This window comes from Apodemus sylvaticus, chromosome 10, assembly GCF_947179515.1.
Source record: "Apodemus sylvaticus chromosome 10, mApoSyl1.1, whole genome shotgun sequence".
Lineage (NCBI taxonomy): Eukaryota > Metazoa > Chordata > Mammalia > Rodentia > Muridae > Apodemus > Apodemus sylvaticus.
In genome coordinates, this window is record NC_067481.1 from 8675390 (window position 1) to 8698405 (window position 23016).

The window sequence follows — 23016 nt, forward strand, 5'->3', positions numbered from 1 at the left end:
GTGAGCTTGTGCATGTGTGTGTGTGTCTGTCTGTCTGTCCACCCATGTGAGTATATGATACTGTGTGAATGCAGAAGCTCAGTGAGACTGAGAGAGGGCACAAGATCCCCTGGAACTGGTGCTACAGATGGTTGTGTGCCGACATCTGTGTGCTGGGAGCTGCACCCCGGTCCCCTTTAAGAGCATTCTGAGCTCTTTGATCAGCACCTTCCCAGAGTCCACCGGACACACAGTAGGGCTCCAGTAAGACTAGTGGTAGAGCAAGGACCTAGCCAGTTGGTAGGCAATTGCTTCTGAATACAACAATCTCCAGATGCCTGTCCATGCTGCTCACCTAGGAGGAGGGAGGAAAGAGCCCGGGTTTCTGCGGAGGCTGTGGATTGAAGCCGAGGCAGGGGGATGTGCAGAGGGAAGAGGCACTGTGCTAGACCCGAGCTGCTTAATGTTGGATCAGCGGCTTCATCTCCATGAGCCTTCATTTCCTCGAAGACCAAATGGAGCCAATAAAACAAGAGAGAGTGGAGAGAAGGAAACACCATTATCATGAAATTGCTCTAAATTGTTTAAATCTATCTTCTGAGTTCTGTGAAAAGTTTTTTTTTAAAAATAGAGAAAAATTATTATAAGAACTGAAATCAGCATGATTTATTGATGTGACTTTTTATAGATAGAGCCAAGTAATAGAAATTAATAAACAACTAAAAACTCCTATTTATTAAAATCTAGCCTGTCACGTTATTTGGAGGCTCAAATGAGATAATGCATGCACGGTCTGTCTGGAAAGCAACCCAGCGCAGGGTAAATGCTGGGTTCTCATTCTATTTGGCTGGTTTGGGATGATCTTTGTTGAGGAGGCAATGTTTACACTAAATCATGAAAAATATAAAGGATTCCAGCATTTTAATGCTGAAAATATTAGATATACTTATTTGGCAGTTTTATACACTCTTCCCGTCTCCATGGAAACATAACAAATGACCCCAAGATGCCACAGTGCAGAGCATTTAATGCTCACATGGTCGGTGTGAGTCTGGAGACAGGGCACAATGGAGGCAAGGCACAGCCAATCCTGCTTGGTGGCCACTGAGATCTCTGTGGCTGACAGAAAGGCTGCAGGTGAATTCACAGGTTTCGTCCAGGAACCCAGTATTGGTGACAGCCACCTGGGAGACTCCATTCTCCTCCAGCAGGGTGTTCTGATGCACACTCAGATGAGCTTCCTCAGGACATGGTGGCTGGATTCTAAGGGCAGGGATCGGTCAAGTTGAGCCAGTTAGAGGGCGTCTCCTTCAACTAACTTCACCTTTAAAACCACAGCGCACTGCTCCCAGCATGTTCTATTGATAGCGTAGTCTCAGGCACTCAAGACTCAAGGGATACGTGGGAGAAGTATGAGTCACACTATAACAAGAGCATGTGGGAAGGGGGATAAATATTGATTCAGGCACCTTTGAGAAGATGCAATCTGGCACACACGCACCGTCTCACTTCCTCAGTACAGCTCATGAGGAAGGCACCCTTGTGTTTCGCTTTTGCAGGAGAGAAGAAAATTATAGTTCCACAAGGTCAAGGGTCAAAGACTTGGGGGCACATGGGGCTAGGATTTGAACTCAACCCTTGAAGTCTCCCAATGTATATGGTGCCTGCTAACGTTAAGTCAGCAGCTCTTTTAAAACATTAAGCTGGTTCCGTTATGCAGGATGCTGGAGAGCCAGGGTACTGTGGTGAGCTGTGACTCTTCGGGTAGCTTCTAGGCAGGTACCTAGCAAAAGCTTAGCCTGCCTGTGGAAAGTAGGGCGTATGCCATTCGAGGCATAGAGATCCCAGCATGGAAGCAAGCAAGACTGCTTGTGGTCTGGTTCTGGAGGACCTTGAGGACAGGCAAAGAGGACCTAGTGTTTCCTGGGGCACTAAGGAGACCACATAGGCTCTAAGTGAGGCACACACACACACACACACACACACACACCAGGACAGTGTATGGGGGTGGGGGTTGGGTGATGTGGCCTGGAAGTCACTGGCTCAAGGAATAAGCTAACGTGGGGGAGGAGGGGCTTGGTCCATGAAGCAGCACCCCAAGATAGGAGCTGAGGACTTTGTGGGTGATAGGGAAGGAACCAACAAGAACTCTAAGGATTTGAGCACAAATGATTGGGGTAAAGGGATGGACAATGAACAGCACAAAAAGTAGTGCTTGTTGAGTAGGTAGCCAGGTCTCTTACCCCACCACCACCACTCACTCCACACCCAACCTGCACCCCAACCCACCCCCAGCAGACCGTTGGGAATGGTGCCTTGGAGCCCAGGGAAGAGTTAGAACTAGAACTGTGGAAGTTTTTCACAGAGAAGTCATAGTCACGGTTAGATGAGCCACCACTGGATCGGGGTGTCTGAGACGGTCAAGTCCAGGCTGGAGAAAATGAGCAGGAGCCTTACATCTAGGTGTACTGCAGCATCTGCAAGCAATGGAATCAGGACTCAAGAGGACCAGGCGTGGTCCACGGGGTCTACCATGACCTGGGATAGTGGGATGTAGGGCGTATCCTGGTGGCTCACCAAGTCCCCAGTGACTCTGCCTGTGATGGGGTAGAAGAGCCCAGGGCTGCCTTCAGCCAGTACAGCAGTCCTCAAACTTGGCTCATGCCTGAGGCACTAAAAAGACATACTGGGGCCGGAATCCAACCCACCCCAGCTTCACCTCTGGAAAAACAAGAGGTCCTAAAGGGGTCAGGTTGATCACGGACAGAAAGAAGAGGCCACGGTGTCAGGAGCTGACAATTTCTGCCTCAGGAGATCATGTGTCTTTGTGGTTAGAGAGGGGACCCTGGGTGAAGGAGAAACTAAGGCTCTAGAAGCGATAGTCTGAACTCTCAGTAATAGATCAGAGGCTGGCGTGGCTATTCTATTAACTAGGATATCCCCATCCACATGCTATACCAAAGAAATGGAAAGCTTTGGAGACAGGGATCCCAACAGCATTTTTTAACTCTGTTACTCTGGATTCAGAGCCAAGCATTGTCACAGATGAGCACAGATGTTTGTCACCGATCAGGCAGGTTCAGGACCTCTCTCTGGGTGTCTCAAGGCACCCAGTGTGCCTGTGCTGTGGCCTCCTGCATCACACTTGGAGTCTCAATGATACACATTCATTGTCAAGGTGAAGGAAGCCCAGTTACTCCCTCCCAAAGCCCACTCAAAAATGCCGCTGTGGGAGCAGTCCCTTCTCTCCAGCCCAGCAGGCAGGCAGGCAGGCAGGGGACCAGAAGGCATGCCCCTGTGGTTTCTCCCTTCTCTTTTCCTCCTGACTCACCGAAGAGCAGGACCAGGAGCAATGTCTCCACTTATCTGCTGAGGACTTGGGCATGCTTTAAAAAGAGTAGTGGAGTGTTTCTGTTCAGAGAAGCTCATGTTGATGTGCACCCTCCTTTCTGCCTAAGGGCACAGAGGTCCAGTCCCAAGACTCCACAGTCTAATCCCCCGCTGTACTGAATTAGTCCCGCTGGGTAGGGGAAAGGGCAAACTTAATTCCAGAGGTCAGGGTCTGAGTTCAAATCCTGACTCTGTTCCTTGCTAGCGATATGACCTTAGACGGGTTAATTAACTTAGCTGAGCCAGTCTGCACAGGTGTAAAATGTGTGAAGTAATGATAAGCCTCTCATGGCTGTTGGCTAAATCAACTGAGTCAAGGATACATGGGTCCAGATTACACAAAAGCTAAAAGTCAAAGCAGAACACATCACGCAGACTGCTAACAGATGTGTTCAATATCGCGTCCTGTGAGAGACTGTATCATCTGTGATGTCAGACTGTATTCATAGCTATCCTGGGATGCATACAGCTAGGGGAGGGCACAGGTTGGAAACACCTGACGGGATGTGGGACACTCCAAGGGGGTGGCCATTCTTCACGATCATCCTCTTGACAATATTTTCTCTACCAGCCAATCCCTGAGACTGGATTGACCTTCTGACCTCTGCACCTCCCCTCCCTACAGACATGGGGAGCTTTGAGGAAGGCGAGAAGCACCAGAGTGTGTCCCACGGAGAAGCTGCTGTCATCAGAGCACCTCGCATTTCCAGCTTCCCCCGGCCACAGGTGACCTGGTTCCGTGACGGACGCAAGATCCCACCCAGCAGCCGCATGTAAGGAAGACCCTACTCTGGCTAGACTGGGGAGGGGGGATGCTGGGGCTGGGGGAGGAGGTCTGGGGCCAGATTGAGTCTCCAAGTGCAAAGGAGGGCCCTTCCTATAGATACTTCAAACTGATTCTGTAACACAGCCAGCTGGCCGCTCCCCTAGGTGGTGAGAGAAGTTTGGTTTATGAGGGGTTTTCTTGGAATAGGCGTGCAAGAACCAGGGCGTTGCCTCCACAGTCAACCTGAGAATATGTCTGCTCCCAGAGGCTTTAAGACACCCAAACATGCCCATGCAAAGGCACTGTTGTCATAGTAACAGGCCCAGGACTCGGGCCATGACAGCGGTGGGTGTGTGCAGGTGTTTATGTTTGGTGGGTATGACTGGGCTTGCTCTGTGTGTGTTTGGACTGCAAGGAGTTGTCGTGGCCAGGGAAGGCTGGAGGAGATACACACAACCCTTTCAGCATGCACAAAGACCCTTCTGTCTTCCCCTGGCCTCAACTGTGGGCTTAGTAGTGAAGCCAATACCTTTCACACACACACACACACACACTGCCCCCAGCAGGTCTCAGCAGATCCCATGCTTTCCTCCTGAGCTACCTACCCACTGTCCAGAGCTAGCCCAGGCTTTAAACCTCTCAACTACCCCACTCTAACCGTCCCTTCACTGGAGAAAGGCTACCTTCTCTCAACCTGCCCCACTTGGCTACAGCTTGCAACCTGTGCAGACTACACAGAGCTTCTGGGCCTGTCCACCCTAGGAGATGGGGACAGGTCTGCCTTCAGGAAGCATCACATCTCACAATAGAAGCACAACTATGATGGTATAGTAATATAGCAACTGCAGAGGCTGTAGGATGGAGTTCAGTTCTCAGGACTGTGCTAAGCACACACGTATATGCCCACAATGTCCCCTGTCGCAGTGAGGGAAGAGGCTCTCTGTCTTGATCTCTTTCCCATCCCAACTTCGCTGCTCCGTGCTCAACCCTCACAACGGCCCCATGAGGCAGCTGAGTCTATCCCACAGCAACTATAAACCTGAGGTTTAACTACTTTTCCAGATCCCTCCTAGCTGCCAAGTCTTGAGATAATCCATACCTTCTGTGAAACATATGTGCAGGCAAGCACACAGGCACAAGCGAGCGACTGTGTTTCACAGAGCTGATCCTGACACAGCCATTCTCAATCCGGCCCCCGTGGGCGCTTAGAAATGAACCAGTCCTCAGGTTCTTGCCTAAGGCACTCTGATTCCATTTACATGGGATGCTCTTTGGCTGTCAGAAGTTTTTTAAAGCTCCCTGTTTGATTCCACGGTGCAGCCAGAATTGAAAACCATCTTCAGAGCTGGACTTCATGGCACAAGCCTTTAATCCCAGCACTTGGGAGGTTGAAGCAGGCAGATCTCTGAACTGGAGGCCATCTTGGCCTATGGAGTGAGTTCCGGGATAGCCAGGGCTGCACAGTGAGAACTTGTGTTGAAAAGACAAAGAAAAGTCGGGCAATGGTGGCACACGCCCTTAATCCCAGCACTTGGGAGGCAGAGGTAGGCGGGTTTCTGAGTTGGAGGCCAGCCTGGTCTACAGAGTGAGTTCCAGGACAGTCAGGGCTATACAGAGAAACCCTGTCTCGAAAAAAAAACAACAAAAAAAACAAAAAAACAAAAAAAAGAAAGAAAGAAAGAAAGAAAGAAAGAAGAAAAAAGAAAAAAAGAAAAAGAAAAGAAAAGAAAACCAATGTGTATCAGCCATCTTCAGCCACAATGTAGCCGTGTAACAAAACATCTCAATAGATCTGTAAGGAACATTTGCTGTGCTTTCTTAGGAGAGTGAAGACTGGTGGTTTAGGTTGGTGCACTGGCGAGGTGCTTCTCATGGTTGGGCTCGTTCGTCTGGGGCTGTCTGTCATTGACTGTCCTGGGATGGTCTTGTGCTTCCCAGGTCACTTGGGTAGGTCTAGGTCACTCGGCCATGTTCCACAGGCCTCATCCTCTATTCTCTGAATGTTTTAGAAGAGAAAGGAGGAAGATACCCACATATTAAACACCCACTCACATCCTACTGGCAGAAACCATGTCATGCGGAACTCAGACAGAAGGCTCTCCATGTCCACACCACTAGGCTGTGGGTTTCTTCATGAGCAGAAGGCCAGCAGGCAGCCTGAGGCATGGGGACCCAGCAAGGTGAAGGGTAGAGTGTGTTGCAGGTGAACAGGTGGACCGCTACCCAGTGAGTCACAGCGTGCCCCCTTAGGCCTAAAACTCAATAAAGTCAGTTGAATGGCTCACCCATCGTGCAGATATTGACATCACATTGTGGAAGGGACATGCTCTAGCACACAGGTACTGGGACATGTCGGAGAGTCCCAATCCCATTCTAACTCCATTTCTGAGTGTAGCTCTTGGACCCCAGTTGTATCCATGAAGGCATCCTGCAGGCTAATCAATCGTCATGGCTGGCTGGAACTCAGAGCTGGAAACAAATCGAACATCATGGTTTGACTAGTACTGTCTGCCCTGACTGTGAAAGAGGGCATGTTGGCACCTACCTACTATGTTCTCAGAGGTAGATGAATCCTTTGCTTCCAGGCTCTCTCCTATGGCCACTTTCCCATCCTCCACCCTACCTGCTTCTCATGCCAACAGGCTAGAACAACCTTGGCCTGCACAGGTGAATGCGTGTGTGTATGTGTGTATGTGCACACACGCAAGAATACACTCTCTCTCCATGACCATTCCCGCCCACTTTCATAAACACATCCACCAAGTTTGTGATGAAACACTGGAGTGGTTTCATTTTGGCAATTACGATGAATTAATATTCATAGGTGAGTAGGAAGGCTCCCTGGAAGCAAGTCCCCTGTGTCTGTGTGCCGGCGCTCAATATCTGATAAGTGCTGTCAACCGGCAGGCTGTGCACAGCACAAAAGGCTCCACTATCTACAGCGTGCCTCTCACCACCGGGCAGGACGCAGATTGGCCCCAAGCCTGCTGTTGAAATGGGACATGATTCCTAACAGAGTCACATACTGGGAGCTCTGAGAACACTCTAGGACGGCTTTCTCCCTTCTTTTTTTTTTTTTTTTTTTTTTTCGTTTTTTGAGACAGGGTTTCTCTGTGTAGCCCTGGCTGTCCTGGAACTCACTCTGTAGACTAGGCTGGCCTCGAACTCAGAAATCCACCTGCCTCTGCAACTCTTAATTAAATTATGAATCCAGTACTCTTGGAGCTGAGAAAGGAGGTGCTAAGTGAAGGGGCAACCCATTAGAGGCGGAGCTAGGGCCTGCCAATCACGGTGAGAGCAACCCATTAGAGGCGGAGCTAGAGCCTGCCAATCACAGTGAGAGCAACCCATTAGAGGTGGTGGAGCTAGGGCCTGCCAATCACGGTGAACCGGAAGAAGAGGAGAGGACCCAGCCCCTCCTAAGAGGGCTATGGGTGAGTCTTGCTATTGGTACCCCACTCAGAGTTCCTCTTCCCAGCTTCTCCCAGTGTGAGCACGTATATGGTGACCCGGGCTGGATGCCGTGGGCATACTGGAAATGAGGCATCACATCTTTCCATGGTTACCTAAAAAGGGACAGTCAACCTGCACAGGACTGGGGAGCCCTCCTGACAGAATCAAGGTGACAAGTTAAAAAGCCTCTGCCTCTCATTCACTCCATGTCCAGAACTTGAACCCCACACCCTGTGGCTTCCCATACCCCTGTGGCTCTCGGGCTCTATGGCTTTTAGGCTAGAGTGCTGGGGACAGGCGATGCCAGCCACAGTAACCAGGAGACCACATTCCAGTGAGCTGAAACCACAGAAGGAAAGGTTTTACCCATTCAAGTTCTGACCCAGAGCAGAGGACTGGAAGATGGCTTCTATACATGGTCACTTGAAACCTGGGTCACTAGATCTCTGCCATCACCAACACTGGTCCCCAAAGTCACCCTGCTCCAGCAGAGAGGAGGAACTACTCAAAGATGATATAAGTGCTCCCATGATCTGACATTAGAGGTGTTCACCCAGTCCACCCACCCCCATCCCAGAGGAGGAAGATGCAGAGGTAAACTTGCTGCCCGGAAGCCACAGCTTCCTCCAGGAGAAGCAGCATAAGGCTCCTCTTCAGACAGGTTTTCACAGTGTCTTAGACAACGTTCCATTGTTAACGGCACCAACCGACAGTCTGACTGAGTTATAAAGGATGACGGGGAGCTGTGTTTTGGCTCCTGGCTCTGGGGGTTCAAGTTCAAGGCTCTTAGCTGTTTATGACCTTGCTGTCAGTCATGATGTGCTACAGGGTATCGTATGACTAGAAATATAGCATAGGAGCGAGCGTGCATATGTGTGTGTGTGTGTGTGTGTGTGTGTGTGTGTGTGTGTGTGTGTGTGTGTGCGCGCGCGCGCATGCACGTGCATGTATGTGAGAGCATATGTTCTGGTCCCTCCCTCTTATGAAACCCCCAATAGTCAATCACAGGGATCTACCCTAATGACCTCACCCAACCCTAATCAGCCCCTACAGTCCCACCTTTAAATGCCAAGGTCAGGAAGTCCCTCACCTCTTTCTTCCTCATAATGGGAATCAGATTTATTTCAACTCATTAACACTGGGGAAGACATTCAAAGCAACACCCAGGCCATAGCACTCTGCCTCCCACGTGGACATTCATAGCCAGACCTCTTCTCTTGGGGGTGTGCATCTAGGACCTCGAAAGATACCCACTGAGCAGAAGTCCTGGCCTCTATGACACCTTGTGCATGGTACTCTTCCACAGCTGTAGCAATCAACTGTCCAGCAGGCATAAAGGATCCCTTGGGAACAAAGTCACTGCTGCCCGTTGAGAACCACATCTGATCAGTCACTGTCCTCTGTGCATTATTCTGTCATCTGCCTGTCATTAGCTTAGCAAAACTGCCACTCCTGTCATGCGTCAAACACCATGCACATCTAGAAAACTCCCTATAAGGACAAAAAAAGAGCATAAATCCTGTTCTAGGAAAACTTCAACCCATTCTTCGCTCATGAATAATCCCCTCCTCTATTAGTCTACTCACAAAATGAGCTATCCAAGCCCCAGGATTGTGGGGTGGGGACGGACAAACAGAGAAGATAGTCATAACACACACAAGGGATGAGAATGGGACTTGGAGGCCTTCCCCATCAAAGAGGGAAGAGTGGGCATGGGCTCTTTCTCCAGTACAGAACAGATGGGTGGCCAGACAGTAGGTCCCCTGGGAACTCTGTGAGACCCACCGCCATAGTACAGTGACTCGGGGAGCTGGATCTACATGAGCCCTGTGCCCCCAAGAGTCCCTCCATCCTGAAGCCAGGCTATGCCGGGAGAGGACTATAAGGGTGAGCACTGGCAGTGGGACATTCTGCTGCCAGGGACCAAGTGGCAGAGAGAACGGTGAGGCTGGGAGGAGTTTTAGCAAATATTGTCTTCCACCTTTTCAAGGACAAAGAGACAGGGCCCAGATGGCATGGGAGGAAGACATGATCCTCAGAGGCCAGAGCTGCACACAGGAGCTCAACCCCAGCCCCACCACCCTACACAGCCCAGACCCTCCTCCCAACTCACACCTTCCTGCTCCACAACCTACATCTAAGGACAAGGGTCCTAGGTGAGACATGGAGCCCCTCAGATGGGAAGGCGGCCACCATTCCAATCCCACATCTGGCGTTCAACATATTTTAGCATAGGGATTCACATGGCCCCAATGCCCTGAAAGTCCCTCCATTACCAAACCAGCCTGTACCAGGTGAGGGCTATGGCGCCGGGGAGATGGATCCATTAGTAAAGTGCTTGTCTTGCAAGCCTGAAAAGCAGACGTGAACCCTATCCTAGCACAGCTTGGGGGCTCCCACTGGTAACCCCAGTACTAGGGAGATAGAGACAAGAAGAACTCTAGGGCTTCCAGCCACTGCATAGCCAGCCTAGCCTCCTTGGTGAATTCCAGACCAGTAAGGAACCCTGTCTCAAAGTGGGTGGACAGCACCTAAGGAATGACACTCAAGGTGATCTTTGGGCCTACATACACAACATGTGTACATGAACCAACATAAACATACACATGCCCACACACACACACACACACACACACACTATACTAGCTTGGCTATTATCTTATTTCCATCTCCTCATTAGCTAAAGATAAAAAGAACTCTCCATGAGAAAATAGGATATCACTAGGGTCCCTAAGTATTGGGGGGGCAGAGAGTTTGCTACCCTACTACCCAGAACTCTCCCTGATGGTGTGAGGACTCTCGGCCTGAAAAGCCCCAAATTCAGGAGCAAGGGGGCGGGGACAGCACAGCCAGCCTAGGAGAGAGCTGGGCCAGAGAGACATTAGTGAGGATGTTTATCTGAGAGCCTGTTTAAAACTCTGTAACATTCACCTAATGGGAAAATTTGAAGAGAATTCAACTGGATTTGTCCTTGTTAAACTAACATTAAGGATGTTTAACAGCTGTCTTGGGCACATCGCATTACAATCCAGAGACAGACTTGGCAAACTAATGGTTTTGTTTGTCATCAGGAGAATGGGTAAGAGAAGCTGGGCAGAGCCGGTGTGGGCAGCACGCCAGAACCACTTCACACCCATTTAGGGGGGACCCCGGCTCCCGGTTTTCCTGCCTGCTGATCTTGTGATGACTAGTGGGAAAGGGAAGAAGCCCGGAACAAATGGCCCATCTGATTTTACCCTCTGGACCAGCACAGTCCACAGGAGAAAGGGAAACTGATCCCTTGTCAGTATACCAGAGGGGTGTGGCCCTCAGAAGTCTGCTTCAGGCTAGACTCACAGAGGCCTTTGAATGTGCTTAAACTGATTTAGGAAGCAGAAAATCTCACGACTAGAGAGATGGCTTCATATATAAAGTGCCCTCTGGGGCTGGAGAGAGGGCTCAGTGGTTAAGAGCACTGACTGCTCTTTAGAAGGTCCTGAGTTCAAATCCCAGCAACCACATGGTGGCTCACAACCATCTGTAATGGGATCAGATGCCTTCTTCTGGTGTGTCTGAAGACAGCTACAGTGTACTCATATAAATAAAATAAAGTGCTTGCCTTGCAAACACAGGACCTGAACTTGATCCTCAGAACCTGGATGTAGGGTCTTGGTTATATTTTTAAGCCCAGCGGTGGGAAGACAGAGACAGGCTGATCCTTGGGGTTCACTAGCCCGCTAGTGTAGCTGAACCAATGACTTCCAAGACAGCGCATGCGCATGCGCGTGCGCACACGCACTCACACACATATACACACACACACACACACACACACACAATGCAGAGATGCACATGCGCGCAAACACGCATGCGCGCTGATCCTGGACTTCATTTCTAAAATCATTCTTTTTGTTGGTGGTGGTGGTAGTGGTTTAGGTTTTTGGGGGGTGGGGTTTTGGGGGTTTTTTTTCTGAGACAGGGTTTCACCTACTGTCCTGGAACTCACTCTGTAGACCAGGCTGGCCTCCAACTCAGAAATCCGCCTGCCTCTGCCTCCCAAGTGCTGGGATTAAAGGCGTGCGCCACCACTGCCCGGCTTCTGAAATCATTCTTGTCACTCCTCATTCACTGTCAATCACTCATTCACTCTGTGAACTTCTGACAGAGGCGACCTCACAGAGCCACCAAGGCTATAACATGGACAGGAACAGAATTCCAAAAGGGTCAAAAAAAAAACCAAAAAATGCCCCAAACCTGACCCTAAGATGCGCTCTGAGGAAGCCTCAGCTTCAGGGAGTGAAGGGACAGTTGGGACACGATGGGCAGAACCCCAGTCGTGGTAGAGCCTCTGCAAACACTGCCACTGGGTTTTAGCAGTAAATGGCTGGGGTGGAGCTGGAGGCCCTCTTGGAGACTGCTCTCTTCTTCCCAGCTACGGAGCGAGTATAATCAAACCACCAACCTCAGATCCCGCAGTCGCACAGCCTCCCTCCAAGAACTTTAGGCTCCTCTCCAAAAGAAACCTTTTGTTTCTCCTCAGAGCCATCACGCTGGAGAACACCCTGGTCATCCTGTCGACGGTGGCTCCCGATGCTGGCCGCTACTACGTGCAGGCGGTTAATGACAAGAACGGAGACAACAAGACCAGTCAGCCCATCACTCTCGCAGTGGAGAGTAAGTAAGCGCGGGATCGGGACCATCACTGAGCAGAGACCAGCGGTCATTAAATCTCAGAAATGGGGCTCCAGGGGGCTGTTGGGAAGATGGAGTAGTAGGGGAGGTAGGGCTGGGGATGGAGGGGTGGAGCTGTCTCCAGAGGAGGAGGAGCCACAGCCTGGGTAGGGGGGGCAAAGTAAGGGAAGCCAGTGAAGGTCCCAGGCAGGGGGTCGGGATGTGGGGTTCAGTAAGATACTTCCGTGGCAGGCACAGCTCCAGGAAAGGCTAGGCTTATTATAACCACTAACATGTCCGCTGGAGGCTAGGGGAAGGTAGAGGCACGTGAGAGAATGCGCTCACATGTGTGGATGCCAGCCACCCCAGGCTCAGGTGCAGATGGAGATAGCACCCGGGGAGATCGGAAGCTCAATTTTAAAAGAAGTATGCTAACCGTCTGCCCAGCTGGCACATAAAAGTGCTGTTTCCGCCTGGAGCCAGTGTTTCTGTCAACGGGCTCTTCCCCAGATTTCTAACTCTGCCCACCTTCAGCTGCATGGCTCCGTGGGAGACAAGGGCACAAGAGCTCAGCCCAACATTACCCTGTGCCAGGGTCCTGTGGCACAGAGACACTCCTCCTTCAGACAAGACTAGAACAGGGTTGTCACACCTAGTCTGGTTCTGCCCACCAGACTGGCCTTACCCTCAGAACCTAACCTCAGGCCAGAGAAGGGGGACAGATAGATGGCCAGGGTTCCTCCTAAGCCGGGAGACCAAGTCCAAGATTAAGAACAAGACCTCCATTTCCTGAAGCAACTGAGCACCTTACAAGCTGGGGGAGCCAGATGTTGGAGCACTCCACATCTGTATGATTCCCACTCCCAAAGCTCATCCATCACCTGTGCCACACCCATAGGCATCTATGAATGGCAAGTGGAGTATCTCTGCCCTCTCTTAACCTAGCTTCTGTCTGCCAGTTTCTAAAACATTCCCAGCCCCCTGCTATATCATCCCTGGGCCTTCTGAGCTCCAACAGGACTCCTTTCTGGATACCCAGTTGATTCCTTCCTCCAAGCCAGTTTCCCATCTTCCTGGGAAGAAATCTGAATATGGAGAGGAGAATCCACTCTGGATACAGACCAGTGAAGATCATGGATATCACCTCTGACACTGACCTGAGCCAGGGCTGTTTATATAGGAGCAAGGAGTTTGTTGGCAAGCAGAGTGGTTTTCCTAGCCATTTCTCACTCAGTGATGAGGTTACTCAGAGTCTCTTGGGACCCAGATGTCTTTTTTAAGATTTAGTGTCAAACTAGGTATGTAGCTCGGTTGGTTAGGTGCCTACCACACACAATTCCAGTTTCTATCCCCAGCACCACATAAAACTGGATGTAGTGGCAAAAGCATGTCATCCCAGCATTTAGGAGGTTGAGGCAGCAGGATCAGGATTTCAAGGTCATCCTTGGCTACATAGCAAGTGTGAGGTCAGCCTGACACACTGGAGACTCCGAAGGCAGAAGCAAGAAGCTATCCTTGTCTATATAATGAGATCCTGTCTGAGAGAGAGATGGAGAAGGAAAGAGGGGGGAGACACACACACACACACACACTGGTAGACAACGTCATGGAGTGAGTTATCCAAGTTAAATCCAGGGGTTTTCTTGAGTGCCTCAGTTTACCCAAGATCCATGGTCAGGGAGCCCTTCTCTGTGTTTGGCCTCCAGCATGCAGCTCCTCCTCTTAGGAATCGAGGCAGCCCATGATGTCACTTCCTATTCTACTTCAAGCCACCCCAGCCTTCCAGCCAGCCCAAGTGAAGCCACCAAGCCCTCTGTCTCCCCCATCTGCCTCCACCCCAGACCCACCCAGCTGCCAGTCTCCTTCATTCCCAAACCCTCCGTTCCTACATCCTCAGCTGTGATCAGTGCCGAGTTCGGCTGATTTTTAGCTAATCTCCCTCCCACGAGTGACTGCACTTCAAAACCCTGTGCCTGCGCTGGCTGACACGGGTCCCCCAGCCCGCCTGCCAGCCAATTTGTGAGAGCAATTGCCACTCCGCCCACCAGCAGCTCAGCTTCCCTGCTACCTGGCTTGAAGCCACACCCTCCTCCTCCTTCCCCTCCCTTCTTTCCCCATCAAACTCCAGGCTCCCTCCATCTCAGCAGCTTCTAAGCATCCCTTGGGGGAGTCCTGCTCATTGGAAATGGAGAAGAAAAGAATCAAGCTGCCAATCCCAAAATTGTAGCATCACAGCACAGTCCTGAAAGTCCACATCTAATGGTCATGCACACATACACACACATACATGCATACACATGATCAGACCTGTACTATTGCATGGAAACATAATATAAAATAAAATATTAATATGAGCCCCACATACCATCTTAAATTTTTCCAGTGGTCCCATTTGTATTCGCTTGTATTATTTATGTGTTCTTTTTATTTAGATGTGTCTTTGTTTTAGGGGGTTTGGTTTTTTGGGTTTTTGTTTGTTTGTTTGTTTGTTTTGTTTTGTTTTGTTTTGTTTGAGACAGAATTTCACACAGCCCTTGACCTCCCTGTGTGTCAGACGATGACCTTGAATTCCATCCCCACCGGCCTCCACCTTTCAAGTGCCGGGATTGCAGGAATACACCACCACATTGAGGCTTGCCTCATTTTTCATGAAGTAAAAAGGAATAAGCAGAACTCATTTTATTAATGTGTTCTATTTAACCCGAAGTATCCAAAATATCCTTTTAGCATGCCATCAATATAGAATATATTAGCAGGATATTTTACATCGGATTTTTTTTTTTTTTTGCGTGCTAAGTCTGTGAAATCTCTGCGTGTCTTACACTTGAAGCGCATCTCAATTTGAATGCTAAATCTTCATCTGAAATACGTGATCCGTATTTAGATTTCATCAGATTTAACAGCCATAAAGGTATAGTCTAACGTCCAAGTTGTTCCACTTCTACTTAAAAGTGTTCTAATAACTGGATTGGGGATCCGTTTTTAATTAAATGTAAATTAGCTAAAATTAAATCTCATTAAATCAAACGGATGCAAGCCACATTTCAGGAGCTTGGTGGGCATGCGCGGCTTGAGGGCGTGGTGAATGGCCTGGACTTTGAGGCCTGGATACCCGAGGCTGAAGAGCTGGTATCCCCAGGGTGGGGGATGAGCAGGTGTCCATCTGTATTAGTCAGGGTTCTCTAGAGTCACAGAATGTATGGGTAGTCTCTATGTCGTTATGGAATTCGTCAACGACGACTTACAACTCGTAGTCTAACTCCCCAACAATGGTCGTCAGCAGCTGTGGATGGATGTCCAGGGATCTAGCAGTTGCTCAGTCCCACGAAGCAAGCAGGCAAGGCAGAGTGAGAGTGAGTCAGTCTTCTTCCAATGTCCTTATGTAGGTCTCCAGCAGAGGGTGTGGCCCAGATTAAAGGTATGTGCCACCGCACCTTTAATCCCAGATGACCCTGAACTCGGAGATCTCCCTGTCTTAATCTTCTAGAATTCATAGCCACCATGCCCCCAAGATCTCCATGCCAAGATCCAGGTCTGAAACTTGTATCTCTGAGCCTCCAGATTAGGATCATAGGTGAGCCTTCCAATTCTGGATTGTAGTCATTCCAGATATAGTCAGGTTGACAACCAGGAACAGCCATGACCATCATCCATCAGGGCTTCTCAGGAAAGAGCCATGACCCTTTGATGGTCACTTGCAGCTCCTGGAGCCTAGTGAGTCACTGGCTCCGTAGACCTGGCTGCTTCCACTATATGACGGTATCCGAAGCAGTGCTGGGGGAAGGAACACAGAGAGGACTGTCCCTTGATGGCCATGTGACAGAAATAGTTTGGGGATGCTTGATCCAACATGGCCTCCATGTGGAAACATGTGCCCTGTTTCTAACTAACAGTTCTCAGAAAGAAGCCCCCCCCCCCCACTGCCTGGGTTTGCCTATGAGGTCACAGCTTGACTGTTGAGGTTCTGGTCGCCACAGCATCCTAGTACTACAGAAAGCATCATGGTCCACATACTGGAGAGCCACCTTGTTGATTCACCATCCTAGCCATGGTTGTGAGGGCCTAATCCACTTCAACACAACAGCCCCTCCCATGTGCCAGGTCTTGCCTGTCCTGCCACAACTGGTGGCAGGAACCCCCATAGGCAAGAGGTGGATCCCATAGAGCCCTGAAGCTAAAGCCTTGACTTCTGAGCTTTTGGGTTTCTGAGGCCATTATCTAGAACGTGAATTGAATGCAGCACACACCTGCATTTTGGTCCCTGGGATGTCCCTCACCACAAGCTGGTCACAGGAGACTGACTGACTCAGCACAACTCACCTGGCTCCAGGAGCCAGTGGGCATCAAAGGACCTTTAGCTCTTTGGTTGGATGCCCACTCATCCCCAACCTTGGACACAACAGCTCTTCAGCCTCAGGGCATCCAGGCCTCAAAATTTAGGCCACCCAACACATGTCAACCAGGTGTGTCCTACAAAGGTGAATCACACCATACCAGGTGGCTCCTCCACTGGTGGATTGCCTGTTTCCTCGGTGCCTAAGGCTCTCCGCATTCTGACGATTAGTGGTACCATCTCTCCAGCTGTCCTCACTGGCAGATGGTTAGGCTGTCATTATCCACACTTTATATTACATTTATTGGGGGCAGGTGGGGAGCACACATTCCACAGCACACATTTGGGAGTAAGAGACAGTTTAAAGGGGTCATTTCTCTCCTTCCACCACATGGGTCCTGGGGATCAAATTCAGATCCTCGACTCTGGTGTCAAGTGCCTCTCACTGCTGAACCATCTTACTGGTTCCCATGATCCACATTTCATAGGTGACAAAAACTGAGGGTATTGGCCAAAAAAGTAATATCATCCACTTCCCAGTGGGCTTTGCTAATACTGGCAAAGTCAGGCCTGAGACCCACACTCATTAGCCATGAAGCCTGAGCCCTAGGCACCACTGTGGTTTCACATATCAGAAGGAAAACAGAAGTCCCTCCGGAGCTGCAGTCCAAAGAAGGTCACAGATGTCTCCCTCCCTGGCTCTGTCAGAGTCACCCCAGCTTAGCTACTTCTCCTAGCCTATTCCCATCCTGCATCCCATCCCCTGCACCATCGCCTAGACACCCTACCCCCTCACCCCTACCTGGCCCTATTTCCCGAGCTATAGAATCTGCAGTCTACATTTTGCACCCTTCATGGGTCCTCCTCTACTGCTACTTCCTGTTCTAGGAAATGAGAAAGCCCAGCATCCGGGGCTCAGCCTTCATCCTTCACTCCTGAATTTCATGAACTGATGCCAAGTCCATACCTGGAGGTCCCAAGACTGGCATCTCTGAACATCTCTCCAGCCATCTAGACACCCATCCATCACCATCTCAAACATACAGCTAGACACCTGTCTAGACATCCATTCAACACCATCTCAAACACCCATCTAGACACCCTTCTAAACATCCATCTAGACATATATCTAGACATACATCTAGACATATATCTAGACATCTATTCATCACCATCTCAAACATCCATCTAGACACCAATCTAGGCACCCACCTAGACACCAATCTAGATTTCCATCCATCACCATCTAAGCATCCTTCTAGACACCCATCTAGACACCCATCTAGACAGCCACCTAGACAGCCACCTAGACATCCATCTAGACATTCATCTAGATATATATCTAGACATCCATTTATCACCATCTCAAATATCCATCTAGACACCCACCTAGACAGCCATCTAGACACTCACTTAGACAGCCATCTAGACACCCATCTAGATACCTATCTAGACACCCACCTAGACAGCCATCTAGACATATATCTAGACATCCATTCATCACCATCTCAAACATCCATCTAGACACCCACTTGGACTCCCATCTAGACATTCATCTAGACACCCATCTAGACTTTCATCCATCACCATCTCAAGCATCCTTCTAGACACCCACCTAGACATCTATCCATCTAGACATCCATCTAGACATCAATCCATCACCATCTCAAACATTCAATCTGACAAAATCCAAACACATCTCCCTTTGAAACCCAGCTTTCCTTTGGGCTTCTACTACTCTCTAAAAAGGCCCATCTTTAGGCTTCCAGTCTCATAGCCATCATGACACTCCTGTCCTCTTCTTCCACCCTAAACAATCACTGTGCCCACTGGCTTTGTCCTCACACCATAGCTGGGCTCATGTATCCTCAGCACCAAGTCCAACCTGACATCACTGAGCCAAAGCTGTTTCACTCCATGGCAGAGGTAGAAACTGGGCTTCCTACCATAAGGTACCTCTGACCTGGTGTTAGCAATGCGCTGAGAGTGATGCTGAGAACACTTGTGGGTGTGGCCGGGGAATGCACTAGAACCACCAACCCCTGCCTCCTACAGGCAGAAAGGAAAGGGCAGTCTGGAGAGGGAGAATAAGCCAAGACCATGAACTCTGCCACACTCCTCATTTCCAAGGACCACTGCTGTGGTATCTACACACATAGCTCTGTTATGGATCACCTCTCTTTCTCTTCTCTCAGTACCTCTCAATCCTAGGGCTTCATGAAGCCATACTCCCATCTCCAGCAGCTAGAGGTTCTGCCTTGTTCCCCCCAAAGGCTGGACATGGGTATCTCCCTCAGGGAAGAAACCCTGACCCTACAAATCCCAATTCTCAGTAACCCCAGAGTGTGACACTCAGCTGTGAGGTGGTGGTGGTTGGGACAGCTCTCCCCAACATGGGCAGGCTGTTGCCAGGAGAAGTACCATCCTGCACTGAGCACCTACTATGCTCACGGTACCGCACTCGCGGTAGACCACCTGAGCCACCCTGCTCCAGCCTCCTTCCACCCCTCAGCATAAGCATCTTTAAGTCACCAGTGAGACGCCCAGCTTTTCCTCCCAGGAGGACAGATCCTACCATCTCTCTTTGTAAGGAATCCTCCATTCCTGATATCCACCAAGCAAGATGTATGGAGCAGGGATCTAAATTCACACTGCCCAGACAGGTGCTACGATTTGATTTTTCAGTACTAGCAATCAAACCCAGAACACACAAATAGTAGGTAAGCGAGTTATAGCTGATCTGTATTCCTGAGCTGCTTCCTTTTATTTCGAGATAGAGTCTTGCTAAGTTGTACGGGCTGGCCTTGACGTCGCTATCGTCTTGCTTCAGCCTCCCAAGTAGCCATGATAACAGGTTTGCAGCACCCGGCCTAGCTCTGATGGTGAATTTTTCTGAGGGTCTCCTATAGCTCCAGCTGACCTTGAACTCAATATACAGCCGAGGATAGCCTTAAGCTCCTGATCTTCCTGCCTCTTCTTTGTGCACCCTAGGATTACAATGTATTACCATGTCCAGGTATTATATTGAGGATCTCAATGTGTTGCCCTGGCTAGCCTGGAACTTATCATGTAGACCAGGCTGGCCTTGAACTCACAGAGATCCACCTGCCTCTGCCTCCCAGGTGCTGGGATTAACTCTGAGCCACCCTGCCCACCATCATATTCCACCTCAGCTGCCTCTCTCAGCTACCACCTTGGGAATTGAGCTTCCTGCATTCTAGGCAAATACTCAACCCAGTGAGCTGTCCCTAGCTCCAAGTAACGATTCTTATTACGGATTTGTCCCTGAGAAAACAGAGCCTGAGTGGAATATAATCACCTGTCTAGATCACCCCCAGAACACCTGGGACAGAGCAAGCCTAAGCCCCAGGCCTGTCCTCTCTCCCTGTACCAAGGGTTCCCTGTAGGCTGCTGCCTGGACCTGGCCACACACTCCAGGAGGGTCCTGGCGTCACACTAACAGCCTCCTTATTTAATCCCCACCTCCCCATAGCTCGCCTTCCTCCGGGCTGTCTGTTTATCAGGCCAGCAGCACCGGCTCAGACTCTAACAGTCTGTCTCCTCAGCGTGGCCCATTAATCTGAGCCATGGTACCTGCGCGCAGGCATGTAATAAACAACTTAGAGCACACGTTTATGGATTCAGCTATATCAGCAGCTTTCAATCCGATCGCACTTTATGGCACCTACATGAGACTTTATATTGTCGCAATTACTCTGCTTTATACGCCGCCTTCTCGCCCGTTCATTTTCCTTTATTTTTACATTTTATTCCTATTCTTCCTCGGCTGTCTCTAACAAGTCCTAGAGCTCAGCCAGGAAACCTGCCTGGGGCCGGCCAGAGCGGCTCACAATGGCTGCAAGGAGATGATGTGCCTTCCTCTTGGCCTACAGAGGATCACCCCCACACCGTCACCTACACCTGTGCAAGCTGTCACAGCGGGCTCTCTCTAAAGAGTCCTGGAAGGAAGCCAACTAGATAGATTTGTCGTCGCACTAGAAAAAGTTCTCTCCAGGTGTATTTTAAGACCCTGGAAGAAATGCAGAGTGGGTGCTGAGGCTGGAGGCAGTGCCGGGCTGAGGCTAGCCCAGCAAGGGAAGCCAGGCACCTCTGAAAGAGCCCAGAGTACACAGAAAGACCATGAAACCACTCTGCCCACAGCAAGGGTGTTTCTTTACCTTTTATTTCATAGCCCCATTCATGAAGGCCCTCTTTCGTTTAATCCCGTGTCCCCAGAAGAGTACAATGACAATGGCTGCACCACAGCTCTTCAGTCATGCGAGGGTGTTTGCACACACCTATCGACCACCATGTATGTGCCTGTTCCCTGCTTGGGACATGGTGGCTACCAGGTCTAAACATCAGCTCAGAGGCTTGTGACAAAGCCATATGTCCAGCCTTAAGCTGCATTTATTGACACCGTCACGGGTCTGGAGTTGGAGACTTAAGGTCAGGGAGTCGCAAGGCAGGGCTGGCGAGGGTATGGCTCCTGACTGAGTCACAATTGCCTGCTCACTCTCTGTGTCCTGTGTGACTGAAGAGGAAAGGAAGTGGGGAAGTAGGGAGAGACGGAGACAGAGAAGTAAGGAGCAAGAGAAAGGCACGGAGGGAAGGGGGAAGAAATGGTGATACAGCAGAGAAAGATGGTAGAGGGATAAAGAGGAAAGAGACAAGACAGAGAGAGAGGGGGCATCTGAGAGGGGAGAAGGGGACAGGAAGTGAACAAGAGAAAGAGGCTGAAGGTGCTAGTCCCACAGTGGGGGTCACACCCCACAAGCCTAGCCAAGTCTCCTCAGCTTCGACAGACTCACCTCCAACAAGTCTCCTCAGCTTCGACAGACTCACCTTCAACGCCATCATATCAGCATTAGGGCCCCAGAATACAAGCCGTCAGGAAACACAATTCAGCCCATAGCCAGCACCGTCCCGGCCTCCATGGTGACACCTGGACTGGCCCCTTGTGGTCGGCATAACAGCATGTCACCACAGGGAGGCCTATCGTGAGAACAGACTCTCTTGTGGGTCTGGAGATTAAATATGGCATCAAGGAGTCACAAGGTCCCCATTCCCCCTGGAGAGGTTCTCCCGGGTCTCCACAGCATCTTCCAGTCCTCGAAGCTGGCATCCTTGGCGAGCCTCCTCGGCTGAGTCTCCACTCTGCCTTTGCTCGGCTCCTCCCCTGTGGGTCTTGTTCTGGAGTCCCCGGCTCTTCAGCCTCTGGAGCTCCCACACAGAAGGATGCTGTTCCCACTGGACAGAGAGCCTTCCCCACTGCCTTGTGATCTCAGCTGAACCAGTTACGGGGTCGACAAAGACCCTGTTTCTAAATGAAGCCACATCCACCGCTGCTGGGTGGCCCTGAACCAGGGGAGGGGACTCCTGGGAGAATTCCCTCCCTGAAGAGATGTCAAAGTCTCCCCCACCCCTCATTATTAGGCCTCAAGGACTGGTCAAAGTACGATTCCACCAAAGTTACACACACACACACACACACATACACACACACGTGTGCGTTAAGTGTTTTTCGTTGCTCTGGTCCAACACTTTGGGGGAATGGGTTCAGAGGGAATCAAAATGGCAGGCCGGCCGGACAGCAGGCAGCTGGGGCAGAGAGTCAAAAAGATCATCACCTCTTTAAAACTCAAACGTGAGCCAGGCGGCGGTGGTGGCGCACGCCTGTAATCCCAGCAGTCTGGAAGGCAGAGAGAGGTGGATTGCTGAGTTCGAGGCCAGCCTGGTCTACAGAGTGAGCTCCAGGACAGCCAGGGCTACACAGAGACAGCCTGTCTCGAAAAAAACCAAAAAAAAAAAAAAAAAAAAAAAAGAGAGAGAGAGAGAGAGAGAGAAGAAGAAGAAGAAGAAAGACAGAAAGAAAGAAAGAAAGAAAGAAAGAAAGAAAGAAAGAAAGAAAGAAAGAAAGAAAGAAAGAAAGAAAGAAAGAAAGAAAAGGAAGGAAGGAAGGAAGGAAGGAAGGAAAGAAGGAAAGAAAGGAAAGGAAAAGAAAAGAAAAGAAAAGAAAACTCAAATGTGAAGCAGAATAAATTGAAAGGTGAGGGAGATGGCACCCCCTAAAAGTTCCATAACCTCCCCCAAGCACCGCCAACCGAGGGCCAAGCGTTCAAACACATGAGCCTAGAGGAGGGAGGGGACATTTCTCACTCAAACCCCACACCATGAACCAATGAGTTTATTGGGCTGGTAAGCAGGAGTTTGGGGAGACCCCAAAGCAGCCATATTGGAAAGCCTTCACCCAACATGGTTGATGGTCTTCCTATAGCTTGTAGCCTCTTTCAGTTAATTTTCTCAAGGCTATAGACTCTACCACCGCTGCCACCGCCACCGCCGCCGCCGCCGCCGCCGCCGCCGCCGCCAAAGACCCTGACAGATACTGAGGCCTCCTGAAATTTGCTTAATTGCAAAAGATGGCTAAGAGGAGCAGCCAGGA

At 50.2% G+C, this 23016-nt stretch overlaps 1 protein-coding gene across 2 annotated transcripts in view; it reads left to right on the forward strand.

The window, feature by feature from the left end:
- Positions 1-23016, forward strand: part of Sdk2 (sidekick cell adhesion molecule 2) — a 291117-nt gene that overhangs the window by 168535 nt on the left and 99566 nt on the right. For both annotated transcript variants that reach the window (XM_052195691.1, XM_052195692.1), the window contains exons 4-5: positions 3995-4142; positions 12108-12241. In XM_052195691.1, coding sequence (XP_052051651.1) covers positions 3995-4142; positions 12108-12241 — 282 coding nt within the window. The remainder of the gene's footprint in view (positions 1-3994; positions 4143-12107; positions 12242-23016) is intronic.